Consider the following 16,341-nt stretch of genomic DNA (forward strand, 5'->3'; position numbering starts at 1 on the left):
GCAAGCTTAAGAAGAGTCTTTATGGGTTGAAGTAAGCTCCAAGACATTGGTACAAGAAGTTTGAATTTGTTATGGGGGAGCATGGTTACCGTAAGACAACTTCAAATCATTGTGTATTTGCGCAAAAAATTTCTGATGATTATTTTATCATTCTTTTGCTTTATGTGGATGATATTTTGATTGTGGACAAAAATCCTTTAAGGATTAATGAGTTGAAGAAACAGTTGAGCAAGTTCTTTGCTATGAAGGACTTGGGTCCTGCCAAACAGACTTTGGGCATGACTATTACTCGTTATAGAGATTCCAAAAAGCTTTATTTGTCACAGGAGAAGTACATAAAGAAGGTGCTTCAAAGGTTTGGCATGAATGATGCCAAGTGTGTTGCTAGTTCTTTTGCTCCTTATTTTAAGTTGAACACCAAGAAGTGTCCAACCATTGATGAGGAGAAACAAGCAATGGATGAAATTTCTTATGCCTCAACTGTTGGAAGCTTAATGTATACTATGGTGTGTATTAGACCAGACATTGTTCATGCAGTTGGTACTGTGAATCGTTTTCTCTCTAATCCATGTAAAGAACATTGGAATGCTGTTAAATGGATTATGAGATATCTCAAAGGTACAACTAACTTGAGTTTGAGTTTTGGTGGTGAGAAACCTTTGCTAGTTGGCTTTACTGATGCAGACATGGAAGGAGATATTGATTCTCGAAAGTCTACTTCAGGTTATTTGGTCAAATTTGCAGGGGGAGCTATTTCATAACAGTCAAGGCTACAGAAGTGTGTTGCACTTTCTACCATGGAGGCAGCGTTTATTGCAGCAACTGAAGCATGTAAAGAGTTGTTGTGGATGAAGAAGTTTCTTGCAGCACTTGGTTTCAAGCAAGACCGTTATGTATTGTTGTGTGATAGCCAAAGTGCTATTCATCTTGCAAAGAATTCTACTTTTCATGCAAGATCTAAACATATTGATGTTAGGTATCATTGGATACGGGATGTGTTAGATTCTAAGTTGTTGGAACTTGAGAAAGTTCACACTGATGACAATGGTGCTGATATGATGACAAAAGCATTGTCAAGAGATAAGTTTGAAACATGTTGTTTGATCGCCGGAATGGCAAGGGCCTCCACCTAGTCGAGAAGGGAGAGATTTGTTGGGTTTTTTCTCTCCTTTGTGAGGTCCAAGCCCAACTTTTTTTGGGGTATATTCTTACACCCTAGTGTCACAATCCTAATTCAGATTTTGGGGTCATTGAGAGTGAGAGAGGGCAGCCACCAAAGTGAGAGAGAAGAGGAAAAACAGAATTTCCGTTTTTATGCAAAGCAGTAAACTTCAAATGGAAGTTTCTCATTTGTTCACCGTTGGATTAGTTGAAATTTAAACTACGTGTTCCTATCATCTTGTTCTTCATTATGGTCGGCGGAGATATTGATTGGAGGTTTTCAGTGGGAGAAATTGGCTTCGTAAGAGAGAAATTAGGTTTTCCGTTTTTACACAGAGCAGCAATCTTTGAACGGCATTTTCTCATTATTTCACCGTTGGATCGATGTGAAATTTGAACTATAGATTCTTTACATTTTGTTCTTTATTCTGAATGGTGAAGATTTTAATTGGAGGTCTGCATAAGGAGAAATTGACTTCAACAATAGCTCTATTTTTTGGGTATATTTCATCTTCTTGCTTCTCATTTGTAAGCTTTGGTGCTTTGATGTTTTGGCTGGTTATATGCACGTTTTTGTGCTTTGTTTGAGACTTTCTTGTACCTCATTTGATTATAGTGAAGCTATTTCATTGGTCTGGACGACCCGTGGTTTTTACCTCTCATATTGAGAGGATTTTCCACGTTAAAATCTCGGTGTGTTCTTGTTATTGCTTTACTTGCTATATTTGCTTGTTATAGTTGCTGCCATATTGTGTTGTGAGTGCTTCCATATTGTTCTTGTATTTGATATTTGTGTCATTTCTGCTGCTGGGCTCTTTTATACTGGTATGAGAGCCGATGGTTAATCAGTCTGGTGGTTTTAAAGTGTATTCAAGGTGAAGCATCGAAAGTCTTCCCGGTAAAGGTGGTCTAGGCGGCGTCTCCTGCGGTGTTTTGCGGCGGTGTGATAGACAAATACTCATATGTGGTGGAGGAGTTAGAGGGGAGTTGATGCTTGATGTGGAGGCTCACACTTGAAGGGGAGATTGTTAATGTTGCAAGTGTGAGGAGTGTTGAAGTTAGTCACACATCAAAGAAAGTAAAGAAGAGTGAAGAGTTTATAAGATGAGAGACCCATTAACTTACTACCTTAATGTTTTGATTTGGATGTGGTGTCTTCTCATCTTATATTATCTCACTTGATTTCTCCCTGAAGTCTCCCCGGTGGTCGAGAGTTCTCCACGATTGGCCCAACAATCTTAGTAACTTGTTCTGCAAGTCATCGATGTTTCCCATGTTGAATGCAAAGAACTGCAATGCATAATCCACTTTTGTAAATTCATTATTGTCCTCTGTGTTGAATAACATCCTTTTGTTGTTCATCAGTTTTGAAACCAACGACCAACCGCCACGTTTCGATTGTGTAGTTCCAGAAATAAAGTTCAAAAGGAATTCGAATATGGCAAAACTAGTAACTTGAATTTCTTTTAACAAGTTAACTGTTTGATATTCTTTGTTGATCATAGAAGGGTTGCATTTATTTGCATTGTGACCCTTTAAATTTTCCAAGGCTTTGAAGATTGATTTTCTCACCACTTTCCTTGATGTCAAGGATTTTTTAACCTCTAGTGTTAGCTTAACTTGGCCCTGCCTTCTTTGCCGGACGATCGATTGAAGCTCGCGGCTGCACTCTTTCGTGTGAAGTAGAGCATCTTTTGTTGCTGTGCATACATCTAGAAGCATTAAGGAACCTTCCAAGAGTTCATCCACCCATTTTTCGCGGGGTTGGTGGACTAATGCTTCTTGTGTTAGAGGTAATTGAAGCAAGTTTTTCGACACAATTGTGCAAATCAAGAAGGATACTTAGTTTTTTGGCTGAGCAATGAAGCAGAGGAGGTGGTGGAATTAGAAGAAGAACCCCTACCCCTAATATGGCTAAGTATTCATTGCATTGCAGAATGATAGGGTGTGGCTTAGAAGGCAAACTATTAGAACGAGAATGGTTATGAGTTTTGATGTTCAATGAAGAGGCTTCCATGTTTTTCTTCTAAACAAAAGAGAAAATTTTGAGGGTCTTATTATTAAGGTGAAATATGTGGAATTGAATTTCCAATTTGCTTCCTTTTCTTGGCTATTATTGATCAATATATATGTCATAAACTCCATGATATCAACTTATATTGTTCTTTATGTACCAAAATAATCAGACACTAAATTAATTATTATATATTTATATATAAATAAATATATTGTTTAATTTATTTTTAATATTTATTTTATATTTTTAACATATATTTTATACAAATAGTTGATTTATTGTTGATCTTTTATATATACTTAATATAGTTGATATATAATTGATTGCTAAATGATCTAAGATTGATGAAGAAAAAAAAAATCAAAGATTTGATATATTTCTAATGTCTCCTTATCAAATCTCGACAACTCATACTCCAATTTATTTATTTTTATATTGCAAAATCATGTTTGGCCAATATTTGTTTATGGTACATTGTATCTTTATTATACAATGCACGAGGGAAATTGACATTGCAATTTAGTTGCTATTGCATAATTATAAATATCTTGTCCTTTTGTGAAGTATTAATTTCTTAGAACATGTAGATACAAACTAGTTTAATGCATGAAAATAAAAAAGTTCCATGCTACTAAGCATGCGTTTGTTTGTAAATTATATATATATATATATATATATATATATATATATATATATATGAGTTCCTATCAATAATTATTCTATAATTCTAGCACTTTTTTCCAACACTTTAATGGCAATTAACTTGAGTTTTTTTTTTTTTTTTCCATCATCTCCTTTTGGATCCATATTAGCAGTCAACTATAAACTTTAGTCAAATCAACATTATTTTACTATTTAAAGAGGATTCAAATTTAAACTATATCTTTATTAATTTTAAATTTTTTTTCTCAAATGATTCGGTTAAATTGGATTTTATCGGTTCTAATTAATTCTCATTAATTCTAATCTTTATTCGGTCTTAGATTGAACCGAACTGATAAAATTTTTGCATTGATTTTTATAGATGCAGAGAAATTACATCAACAACTGACAATTAAAAAATTTTGACACATTGTAAGAATCCTTGATTAGTGCCATTATAATTAAAGCGGAGAGATTCAATTAACTGATGATATAGTTAAAAAATTTCGACACATTTCAGAGTACCTGTCTAATACGTTATAATTAAAACGCGTGATACATTCAATTAGTTTATCATAATTGAAAAATTTTGACATTTATTAAGATACTTGACTAGTATATATATATATATATATATATATATATAATAAGGTACCTGTCTATCATTCTTGCACTTTCTTCCAATACTTTAATGGCAATTGACTTGAGTTTTTTTTTTTTTTTTTATCATCTCCTTTTGGATTTATATTAGTAGTAAACTATAAATTTTAGTCAAATCAACATTATTTTACTATTTTTTTTTTCTCTTCCTCTTTTCCTACAATAAAAGTGATGGAGTTTTGTTTTTCCCCCTTGATTGAGTTAAATTATAAGGTGCCGAAACATTATTTCCAAATATATATATATATATATATAATATTTTTTTCTTTTGGCAAAATTTTGAGTTGTGACGGTGATGATGCATTATAGATTATGTTGTGCTGTCTATATATAACTTAAGGAGAATCCAAAGTTATTTAATTTGTTTGATTATCCTTATAATAAGAAGAAGACAATAATCAAATCATTCATTACATTCGACATGTGGAATTTAAGCTCATTAATTATAATTGATAGCAATAATAGAATTTTCATCATTGTTGAACCACCAACTTGTTCAGCTTCAATATTCATTCAAAACACCATGTGGATTTAATACATGTACTAATAGTAATCAAGTTCTAAATTAACAAAAAAGAATCCTTATAGTAACTTTAGCAGATTATGAGTAAAATGATCTGAACAGCATTGAAACATAACAACAACAATTGAAGTCTCAAATCAAATAATGTATACTTAGTAGCAAAATTTCCATGTACAAGTTTATGAATATGATACTATTATCTACATAACTTGTTAATAATTATATATGTTGAGAAGTGAAACTCTGGTTCTAATAAGTTGCCTTTCAAGTTGCTCAATTCCTGAGTCAAGACCCTTAATACATAACTCTAAATTCTCCATAGAATTTTGGAAATTCTTAACAGACACAACACTGCTATGTTTCTGAAAGAGACACTGCAAGTCTCCATCGACCTTCTCGAATTCATTCGTGTTTGATTGGTCTGAATCACAGCATACTCTCTTAGGCTGCATGAACTTGGAGACCACTGTCCAACTGCTCATCTTTGGTTTCGCCTTCGAGCCATAGATGAAAGATAACAAAGACTCTAATTGGATCAGTGTGAAGAGTTCTGCTTCTTTTAAGCTTCTAATCATGGACACAAATTCATCTTGAGTGTTTGAGGAAGTTGGAATAATAATGAAGCCTTTCTTGAATCCCTTGAAACTCTCTAAGGCATTTTGAATTGTCTTTTTCGCCTTCTTCCTTAAGGACAAGTATTTATCACCCTCAGATTTCAATGCTGATTCGCCCCATCTCTTTCTGCGAATGGCCGATTGAAGTCCTTGTATGCTCTCTGATGATTGTAGCAGGACATCTTTGACAGTAGCACAAGTATCCAAGAGCATCAGAGACCCTTCTAGCAATTCATCCACCGAATTCTTGCAAGATTCGTGCCTGAGTTCTTGCTGCACAGTTTGCAATTGAAGTACCTTATCTGTGCATTCATACAAAGCATGCAAACCATTGAGTTTAGAGCTTGTTGATGAGGAAGAGGCAGCTTCAGAAGCCTTTAACCTCTGGAAACACTCCTCATATTGTGATATCAAAGGATGTGGCGCAGAAGGCACGCTATTCGACCGGTTGTGTGAAGATGAGTTCATATTTGTATTGTAGATATTGCAGCAAGAAAAGTTTGAGGTAGAGTTTTTTTTCTGCTTTAGATGTTGGTGTTCTGTTGCTACCATATGCTAAATGTGTGTGTATATATATACATATATATAGTTCATTAGTTGAAGGAGACAAGAGGAATATATTCCTCTAAGAAGTGTCACAGAATATAATCTTGATATGGATGTTTAGGACAATTTGGCATTGTTTATGAAATGCTTCCCTCTCACCATGCTTCACAGCTCATTGTTAATTTTATTATACTAAGGAGAATCTGCAATACATTGTGCTATTGTGCATGCACTAGTATTAATATATAAGCTTGAAATTGATGTGAAGGTTCTCAAATGGAGCATGTAGGTGGGGGGCAAATGGACAATGAAATCATGCAGTTACCATTGAAATAGGATCTTTTAATTTTGTCTATGTCTAGAGGAAATTGAACCCCTACATTCTTATATTTGATGCTGATGTTGATGTTATATGTTTTGTTGTTTCCAAGCCGTTCAATGAAGCATCTTGTCTCACTTTAATTGAAAAAAAGAGAAGTAGCATATGAATAATCTTTTCATATAAAGTATTAAGGTTTTGGTGATGATAATTTTCACATTTGCAATGTAACAACAGATTGGTGCAGATTCGTTATAAGGACTTATGCTTAGGTGCTCTTAAAACCTTACATATATTGTACTCACAATCAATAAGAAAATATGACTTTAGATAATAATAATTAAAATTGATGCCTGAAAACCCTTTGTAATAGACTACTAGGACTGTAGGACACATGGTATTTAGCTATAAAAAGTAGAAAAGCTGAATAGTCCCTTGTATTGATATTAACCATTAGACTAAGATTCCACAATGTAACACTAGCACACAAAAACTGTATTCTAATGTGCTGTACTTTTTTTTTTCAAGTACAAGTGAATGTCACCTTTTGGGTCAATAGATAATTTTGTTTAGCACATGTCTTAAACTCCACAATAAGACAATACGCCCTCCACAATAGGAATCTCTTTACAAGGTTGGGAAATGATCCTTATTAGCCTCCCTTGTTTGCAATCTAAGTGAGACCACAGAAAGTTATCAACTATCCTTGAGTACCTCTACACCATACTGAATATTGCACATGCAAGAATTGCTGCTTTGAAACATAGCATGTGATGTATTTTAAATAACAGCTCTTGAGATAATTTAGAAGAATCTCATTTAGACACTAGAATTCAAGTTCTTGCTTTGGGATGTTACTACTTTTTACAGAAAGGGCATACTTTTTAGTTACTTTGGTGATCCAATTGTGTGACTTTTGTCATTAAAATTTTTTATACATTATACTATATAATGTTATTTTTGTATTAACATTATTTTAGTATATTAGTATATATATTATGCAATATAACTATTAATATGAGTGTTTATAGGCCGGGCTGAGTTTAATTAGACCCAAATTCGACCCTAAAAGATCAAAGTCCATTTTGACTCAAACCGAAAATGATCCAAAACAAATTGGATTAAACCGAGTCGATCCGATATAAAATTAGTATATACAAATTTGTAAATTTTATACACTAAAATAATAAAACTTTACTTTTAAAAATTAAATTTAACAAAAACAAAAACAATATTGTATAATATAAAAATATTAATTAAAATATAAAAATATAATATGATATTATTAATTTCACTCTAAAATATATATTTTTATTATAAAAAGAGCTTTACACTAATCATCAAGTAACCTAAAACATAACTCGAATTCAATCCGAAAATAATAATATTAAAAATGACAAACTTAAACTGATAGAATATGCCTTAAAACCGGACCGGGTTTTGAACACTCTTAGCTATTACACTTCATCACTACCATTAAAATTCCATTAGTTTGGTATGTATAATATCCAAAATTCTATACATTATTTAGATAAGGTCAATCTTTTAGATTAGTTTGAAACCGGATCAGGGTCTTAAACATGACCCGATCAAATAAAAGAGACAGCTTTGGGCTTAGCTAAACCCAACTTGACCCAGCCCAACCCATGCTTACCGCTAACTAGGGATGCCTTTTGACTCATGAACCATCTAGTGGGATAAAGCTCAACACAAATGGTAGATTTGTTGGCCTGTGTGTGTAGGTTGGTGGATGGGTGATCTTGTGATGTAATGCATAGGCGTGCAAGTTGTCCAATCCATTTGATTATTACAAAAACATTGTACCTAGCAATATGTAAGCGACCAAAAACACAATTGCAACCAAGGAGAAGTTGGTTACCAATTAGGATTGGTCTTAAAAATATAATCAAAATACCAAAAACTGATAAAACATAGAAAGAAGGCAAATGCATTATCTAGGGAACAAAAAGATTCTCCACACAAATTCATAAATAGTGTAGTACTGAAACATTCTAGCCTGAAGTACACATCTCAAATTGAAAGAAAGATAGTTCATCAATCTTGCAAGAACTATATCTAGGTGTTTGTTGCTCTAGTGTAAATCTGCTGACTCGCGTGAGCCGAAACCAGTCTAATCGAACCTCTAGCCATCAACTCTCTTATAGCCCTCCTTGCAAGTGATCCATTAATCTGTAATAGTGAAAGGAAAATATGACCTTTTTGCGAAGAATAAAACATTACTCATAGAGGGCTTTCATGAATCATGAATTGAGAATCGTATATCCTATTGTTCTAAGTGCAAGCAGGAAGTATGCTGCAAAAGCTACACTTAGAATGCCTCGAATATAAAAGCATAACGAAAAGTCATTATTGGAACTGCCAAAAAGACATCATCAAGAGAGAAGGAATGTCAATCGTACATAAAATTGCAAATTTCAAGTTTAGAATGAAGCAATTGACAACTACACCCAGACATCAAACCTGAACATTTAAGGCTGCGTTTGTTTTTGAGAACAGGACAGGACAAGGCACTGAAAACATGACAGAACAAGACTGATGGACAGAGACAAAATTTTGTGTTCTTGTATTCTGTTTGGTTATAAACTAGAACAAATTATGAAAATCTAATTTATTCTCATTTTTATTCATTCAAAAAATTTGAGATGAAAAATATAATAATAAAAATATATAATTATGAAAAATTAACAAAAATAATGAAAAAAAAGGATAAAAAATAAGTTGTGTCCCTGTATCCTTTCTGTCAGGATGGACACAAAATATACTAATTCAGTGTCTCTGGACACACTGTCTCTGTCCATATCTCCTCTGCCAAACATGATTTTGTGTCTCTGTGTCCATGTCTCAGTGTCCTGTCTCTATAAACAAATGCAGCCTAAGTGTACATGAAACCAGGAACCAAAATGGTTATTCTAATAATTAATGCTGAGGCCATTATAATTTAGTAGTTTAGTGTCCACATAAACCAATAATCTTATTGACTATCAACAGAGAAGAAAATAGTTGCAACATCCATAAACAAAGGATGATGTTGGAGACAAAATCTGGCGCATTTGACAACCCATAAATAGAAGGGAAAAAGTCAACAGTATAGATAATGGATTATCTATAACAAGTGAAAGATGTGTGAACAATTCCACCAAACCCGGACTTCTCAGCAGGGTTACAAACTGCACTAAGGATTGAAATCCTCATAATGGCCATTGTGGTTTACTAACATAAACACCAGCCAATATAATATAGCAGCAAAAATATGTGTACAAAACCATAAACACAAGAGAGCCGGTTTGTCTGCACACAAAAAGCTTGTTAGGATTAGCCCCAAATAGGGCAGGGACAAGCAGGAACATATAGGCATTACTAATTTAGAATGTCAATAGAATAACACACAAATTCAAAGAATCTTCAAACAAGATAGCAACCTTCACCACTGCTTATACTACAGAACAGCAGAACACACACCATCAACATGAACAATATATTTAATGCTTGGGAGAGTAAGAGAAAGAGGGGTACCCTCAAACGATCAGAGAGAATGGAAGGAGTGATGAGCTTGAATTTGGGAGCTTCAGAGAGGAGCTTGTCATAAGTACCCTGATCAAACAGCACCTGGTTGTTCACCTTCTCCTTTTGCTTTCCCTTGCTCCACTTCTGTTATTCACATTCACAATAACAAAAAAATCCAAACTTTAAAATCCCCAAAATTACCCAATAGGTCAACCAATAATTCATTTAGAGCCCAAAAGAAAAGTACATTTATTTTAAATATTCAAAAGAATAAAAGGGGACCTTCTTCTTCTGCTTGCCACTACCAGATTTGGCGGGTTTAGAAGATGGTGGAGGAGCCTTATCCTTCTTTGGAGCCTGCAATCAACAACCCAATGAAGCACTTAGAGTGATGTGTACTGAAATTTTGAACATAAAAGGGCATAAGAAACATAGAAAATTGGAAGATGACTGAATAGAATCGAACCATGAATTCGGGTGAGAGGAGAAGAGAAAGGGAAAAGGGGGTACTTTGAGGAAGAGGCGCAAGTATAACGAAGAACATGAAGGCGATGAGAGTTGGGATCGCAGTAGTACCCGTACCTGCGGGTACCTATCCCACCCCTACCCGGCCGGGTCTGAATCGTGGCGGGTTAATGCACGGGGCGGGGTCGGGTTCAAACTAAACCCGTCCCGAAGTGCATATATATATATATATATATATATATATATATATATATATATATATATATATATATATATATATAATTTTAGAAATTAGAGTTAGTTCTCACTTCTCACCGTCACTCTCATTTAGTTCCCAACCTTCTTTGTCACTTTTTCACCTCTTCTCCAAAAACCATAGCTTCGGTTCAGCTACACCAGACCACCAGTTAGTCGCCGACTTGTCGTCACAGTTCGTTCTGTTGCAGTAAGCCGGTCGGCGTTGTCACAGCCGCCATCGCTCACCAACCCAAAGAATTAGGGCTCAGATCCTCACCAGATCCCCACGTCGGTGTCGGCGTCGCTCCCGCTTCTCGCCGTCACTGACTCACTGTCCTCGCCGACTCGCCTCTTCAATCTGTGGTCTCTGGCCTTTGTCGTCCCTCCTTCATCCCTCGTCGTCTTTCTGGTGACTGGTAAGCACTAAGTACTCCTTGCTCACAACTTACTACTTTCGTGCTTCTTCAATTTTTCTTTTTAAGTTAATTTTTATGATTTAATTTTATGTTAAAATAGTTAAGCAAAAACTAAAATTAATTTTGATGCTCAAAAGATCCTAAAATTTAGTGCATGAAATCTTTTGACTGGGCAGATTCCTGCTTTAATTTGGAAATTATGTGATAGAGTTGTTTCTCTTAGGGTTTATGGAAATTCCTTTTATCAGTATGTTTCAGAACCTGCATTGCCTAACTCTTCTTCTTGTAAGAGTCTTAGTTTCTTGATTTGAGTGATAACAGATTCTTTGGGGAGTTTCCTAAGTTTGTTACTAAGTTTGGTGGGTTAAAACAGTTTGATTCATAGAACAATATGTTTGTTGATTCAATTTCTCAGATTTAGTTGGAATAAAGCTTGAAAAATTGAAGTTGTTTTGGCTTCTTTGTTAATTGGTTATATGCAGTAGTTGTTTTGACTTCTTTATCATTCTTATGAATTATGAATTTTAATTTTATTTTGATTTTACAATTGTCATTGAGTACTGAATGGACCCTTCAAAATCAGAATGATTTGGTTTATAAAAGAAAATATGTTCATGGTGTTTTAATTATGGAGAGAATCACAAACTGTTATGTTTTCTTTGTTAAAAATAAAGACCAGAGCAATAATTTTTTGTTCTATTCTATATATCTTCTTATGTCCTAATTAACTCCCTTAATCCTAATCTGTATATAACTATATCGTTATATAGTTCATCATTTTGATAAACAACTTTAATTTTTATCTACATTTTTGAATAATTTTCGAGGGCATATAATATAAATAAATAATTGTTGTGCATTTCAGTATGAACTATGAAGAACCTTAGAAAATAATTCTCTCTTTGTTTTTCATATATTTAGCTGAAAAAGAAATTAAGATCCCTAGCTAGCTACTTGGGTGTCGTTTTATTAAGTGATAACTGATAAGATACTAATAAAAAGACATCACAAGTGGTGATGTGTATGTTCATAATATGAAAATTTTGTTGATTCAAAATTTAAATTATGGGATAAATGAAAGGTATGTATGTGAGGATGAGGACAAAAGAAATGAAATGTTGAGACAAGAAAAGATATGAAATCAAATAGTGGAGAGCCATGATGTGATGTTATAAAAGAGAAAATGGATCAAAAATCTTAAAAAGATAGTAACATGGGAATTAATTATTTTGATCATGCAAAAGCCATGAAGTATCAAGAGGTTGGTGCGTGAGCTTATTATATTAGAAACAAAGAAATATTAAAAAATTGGTAGATGTATTTATTATTTTGTGCATTTATGCTTTGAATTATCATTTTTATGCATTTTTAATTTTGATTTTATTCTGATTTTGTAATTGTGCATTCTGATTTTTATGCATTTATGATATGATTTATGTTAATTTTATACCCTCATTAATTTTAATTTTATTAATACAGGTATTTTCAAATTACTTCATGGCTAGTAATGTTAGAGAAGACACACAAAGCAACAGTGTTGCTCCTAATGGTAATGAAATTGAAGTTCAAAGTAATGCTAATCCAACTTCAGAAACTCCACAAGCAATGGATAATGTCTCAACTCCAGAAGGATCAACTAAGACACAATTTTATATAGTTCGAATTACCCTAATTCGAACTTCACTCTCGATGTAATTCGAATCACACTGATTCGAATTACAGACACGCGCACACACCCACTAATTCGAACCAGGCTGATTCGAATTACCAATGTTCTGAAAACCGGACCGGACCGGCCGGTTCAACCGAGTTAACCGAAAACCGGTCACCTACTTCCGATCCTCCAACAAAATCGTCCTGCAAAAAATCGGTTGAAAAATCGGTCGAACCGGTGGTTAACCGGCGAATCGGGCGAACTGGGCCGGTTTCTGCAAGTACCGATTTTCTCTCCTTATAATGAAACGGCGCCGTTTTTCTTTTTTTTTTTTAAAAAGAAAAGAAAATAAGAACACGTGATGAAGGAAATGAGCCAGCCACTTTAGCATACCCTAATCAGTAATCCCTAATCTGCTAATCCAGGAAGCCTGCCCCCAAGCCTAGCCTCCACCACCGCCTTGTGCCTTTTTTGCCACCGCACCGTCCGTCGCATCAACCCCTGTTCGCTCTCAGACTCACCAGTCGCAGGCACGCTGTTTCTTCCTCGAGCGTCCGTCGTCTTCCTCTTCCCCTAGAGCTGCTGCATGCCTGCATACGAAGGAGGGACCTGAATCGAAACCGACGCCGGAGCTATGGCCACTCACTGTCGCGGGTCACTCACCGTCGCGGGTAAGTCGGTAAGTTCTGGGTTTCTAGCATTGTTTTCAACTTTTCATTTTTTTCTCTGGATTGTTTTCAACTTTTCATTTTTTTCTGGCCTTCTGTTCTTCAGACTTCAGTTCAGTTCTTCTGTTCGTCTTTTTTTTTATTTTTTAATTTTGTTTTGAATAAATTTGTTTATGTTGAATAAATTTATTGTTTGTTAAATTTATTGTATATTGAATTTGTCTGTTCAATTATGCTATGTTCAATTTTTTGATTTTTTCAATTATGCTTTGTTGAATGCCTGAGGAATAAATTTGTTGTATGTTCAATTTTGCTATGTTCAATGCCTGAAGAATAAATTTGTTGTATGTTAAATTTGTTGTATGTTGAATTTGTATGTTCAATTCTGCTATGTTCAATTTTTTTATTTTTTCAATTATGCTCTGTTGAATGCTTGAATGCTATATGAATTGTATGAACTATGAACTATGAATTGATATTTGGTTTGGGTTCTGGGTTGGTGGCATTCTGAATTTAGATGGCACTCTGTCTTCGAGCCATCTCTCTCTTTTCAATTTGTTGTATGTTTAATTTTATAATGCTGAACAGAATTGATATAATTTTGGATTTTGAATTGTTGTAATTCTGAATTTTGCTATAATGGCTGAGGTTTTTATTTTGCTGTAATGGCTGAAATATGAAGTTGGATTTTAAGGGGGCAGGGGATAGTTTGTTTTGCACATCTTGAGAAAATGTTGCTGTTGAGATTGGTCCATAGCTATTTCTAATTAGTAATTTGACATTAATTGAGTGAGTTTTGTCTAATTTAAGTAATTATTGATATTATTATTGATTGTTGGTGATTGTTGATTGAATATGGATATAGTATTCGGAAAAGCTCTGCATACAAGCCATCAGGGCTTGTATGCTTTACAAGTTTATTAAATAATAAATTTAAAATACTCGCTCCTCCAGCTACGTTGATCACACGCGCTATATAATATGCCGCGTATATCTAACTTCCAAATTTAAAATATTTGTTTCCTTCTTCGTTTTCGTTATTTTGAGATTTGGTTGTTCTTCTTCTCGCGCGTTTTCGCTCATTCTTCTCCATCGATCTTTTCCTCTTCTTTTCTCACTGGTATGTTCTTCATTTACGTTCTGTTTTTCTCTCTCTGCAACTCGAGCTTCGTTTTCTCTGTTGATTTGTTGTTTTCTGAAATCAAAGTTCGAACTCGTTTTGAAGATAATGGATCCTTCAAGCTCAGATTCTGCGCTGAATCCAGGCGATGTGGATTATGAATTTGAATCTAACGAAGTTTCTGAGGTTTGATTTACAGTAATTTGTATAGCATTGTGTAGTTTAAAAATTGCTGAACATTGTTTAATTATCTGGAATTTATAGCAGACGCTCGGGTGTAGATCAATCTCTTCTTTGGGTGTATTTTAGCTATTAGTGTGGGTGTATATACACTTTACTGGTTTTTTGTTATTTTTAATTGAGTTGTTGTTGTTCAGTTGTATTATATGTATTATATCAGACATGATTGTGTGTGTTTTTAGTTTTTGAGATGGTGTATTCTGCAGTCTGTGTATTCACAGTTTATGGCTCTAAAGGTCATTCTGTAGTTGAGTTGTTTCGGCTCGGGTGTATCATATAAGACATGATTGGGTGTATTTTGTATCATATCTATGGGTGTATTCACAGTTCTGACACGGTTTATTGTGCAGCCTCTCTCTGTTGTTGATGACGAGCTTGTTCCGAAGGTCGGAATGACCTTTAGGACCCTTGAAGATGCCGGAAAATTTTACAGGAACTACGCCAAGGCTGCAGGTTTCTCTACAAGAGTTCGGTGCACAAATAGGAAGGGAAACGAGATTAAGAATCAACTGATTACATGTAGCAGAGAGGGAAAATGGAAATCTAAAATATCTCCAACCGAGAAGACCAATCCGACAGCCGGTTTAAACTGTCCTGCAAGAATTTATATACACACATTGAAGGATGTCGGTGCTTGGATCATTTCAAAGGTTGTGCTGGATCATTCACACCCCTGCTGTCCAAGCAAAGCAGAGATGCTCAAACAGCACAGGGAACTAAGCATGTCCATTCGTCGTACGATAGAGAATAACGACGAGGCCGGTATCAGACCAAGCAAAACCTACCAATCATTTGTTGCGGCTGCCGGGGGTCACCGCGAGTTAAATTTCATCGAAAAGGACGTGAGGAATTACATTACCAGGGAAGTGCGGAATGTTTCCGAACAAGAAGATGCAAAGGAATTCGGGAAATATTTGTTAAGGATGAAAGAGAAGAATCCGAATTTCTTTTTCGAGCTCCAACTCGAGGAGGATCAATCGATTAAGCTGGCCTTTTGGGCCGACGCAAGAAGCAGAGCGGCCTGTGAGTATTTCGGAGACGTCATTTCATTCGACACCACCTACAATACAAACAGGTAACAAACTGTCCCTTTTTATGATGCTAAATTAATTTATTTTTACTAATCCGCAGCAGAGGTGTATATTGGCCGTGTCATTGGGTGTATTATAAGCATTTGTTGGGGTGTACCTAATGATTTTGCATTCTGGACCATGGCACTTCGTTTCAGGTATAATTTGGTCTGTGGTTCTTTTGTCGGGGTGAATCACCACGGCCAGTCAACACTTCTCGGATGCTCTTTGATGAAGAACGAAGAAATTGAATCATTCAAATGGTTATTTCAATGCTGGCTTCGTTGCATGGGAGGAAACGCTCCGAAAGGGTTTCTCACCGATCAGTGCGCATCAATGAAAAGGGCTTTAGAGGCCTGTATGCCAACAACAGTTCACCGCTGGTGTATTTGGCACATCATGAAGAAGATTCCAAGCAAATTAAACGGGTACAAGGCACACGCCGATGTCGAACAACAATGAGC

At 34.9% G+C, this 16,341-nt stretch overlaps 3 protein-coding genes and 1 pseudogene across 3 annotated transcripts; 1 reads left to right on the forward strand and 3 right to left on the reverse strand.

The window, feature by feature from the left end:
• Nucleotides 1-2,325: 2,325 nt before the first annotated feature.
• LOC130965351 (uncharacterized) lies at nucleotides 2,326-3,178 on the reverse strand (annotated as a pseudogene).
• Nucleotides 3,179-5,215: 2,037 nt separating this feature from the next.
• On the reverse strand, nucleotides 5,216-6,085 carry LOC130965353 (uncharacterized). Its single transcript, XM_057890120.1, has one exon. The coding sequence runs from the start codon at nucleotides 6,083-6,085 to the stop codon at nucleotides 5,216-5,218; it is 870 nt and encodes a 289-aa protein (XP_057746103.1).
• A 2,329-nt stretch (nucleotides 6,086-8,414) lies between these two features.
• LOC130969592 (40S ribosomal protein S25-2-like) lies at nucleotides 8,415-10,677 on the reverse strand. The gene is made up of 4 exons (XM_057895381.1): nucleotides 10,474-10,677; nucleotides 10,290-10,364; nucleotides 10,017-10,151; nucleotides 8,415-8,672 (listed from the first exon to the last, which is right to left on the reverse strand). Exons 1-4 carry the CDS (start codon nucleotides 10,549-10,551, stop codon nucleotides 8,559-8,561), a joined length of 402 nt encoding a protein of 133 aa, XP_057751364.1. The 5' UTR covers nucleotides 10,552-10,677; the 3' UTR covers nucleotides 8,415-8,558.
• Nucleotides 10,678-14,675: 3,998 nt separating this feature from the next.
• On the forward strand, nucleotides 14,676-16,339 carry LOC130965354 (protein FAR1-RELATED SEQUENCE 5-like). The gene is made up of 4 exons (XM_057890121.1): nucleotides 14,676-14,753; nucleotides 15,014-15,043; nucleotides 15,158-15,882; nucleotides 16,036-16,339. The coding sequence occupies exons 1-4, from the start codon at nucleotides 14,676-14,678 to the stop codon at nucleotides 16,337-16,339; spliced, it is 1,137 nt and encodes a 378-aa protein (XP_057746104.1).
• Nucleotides 16,340-16,341: the final 2 nt, after the last annotated feature.

The sequence above is a fragment of the Arachis stenosperma genome, chromosome 3, assembly GCF_014773155.1.
Source record: "Arachis stenosperma cultivar V10309 chromosome 3, arast.V10309.gnm1.PFL2, whole genome shotgun sequence".
NCBI classification, from domain to species: domain Eukaryota; kingdom Viridiplantae; phylum Streptophyta; class Magnoliopsida; order Fabales; family Fabaceae; genus Arachis; species Arachis stenosperma.

Excerpts from the sequence above, each read along its gene's own strand:
- LOC130969592 (XM_057895381.1), bottom strand. The coding sequence starts at position 10,551 with ATGTTCTTCGTTATACTTGCGCCTCTTCCTCAAAGTACCCCCTTTTCC. Across the intron at positions 10,365-10,473 it reads TCCTCTCACCCGAATTCATG|GCTCCAAAGAAGGATAAGGC; the intron begins GTTCGATTCTAT and ends TGTTGATTGCAG. Across the intron at positions 10,152-10,289 it reads GTGGCAAGCAGAAGAAGAAG|AAGTGGAGCAAGGGAAAGCA; the intron begins GTCCCCTTTTAT and ends TGTGAATAACAG.
- LOC130965354 (XM_057890121.1), top strand. The coding sequence starts at position 14,676 with ATGGATCCTTCAAGCTCAGATTCTGCGCTGAATCCAGGCGATGTGGAT. Across the intron at positions 14,754-15,013 it reads AATCTAACGAAGTTTCTGAG|TCTGTGTATTCACAGTTTAT; the intron begins GTTTGATTTACA and ends TGTATTCTGCAG. Across the intron at positions 15,044-15,157 it reads CACAGTTTATGGCTCTAAAG|CCTCTCTCTGTTGTTGATGA; the intron begins GTCATTCTGTAG and ends TTTATTGTGCAG.
- LOC130965353 (XM_057890120.1), bottom strand. The coding sequence starts at position 6,085 with ATGAACTCATCTTCACACAACCGGTCGAATAGCGTGCCTTCTGCGCCA.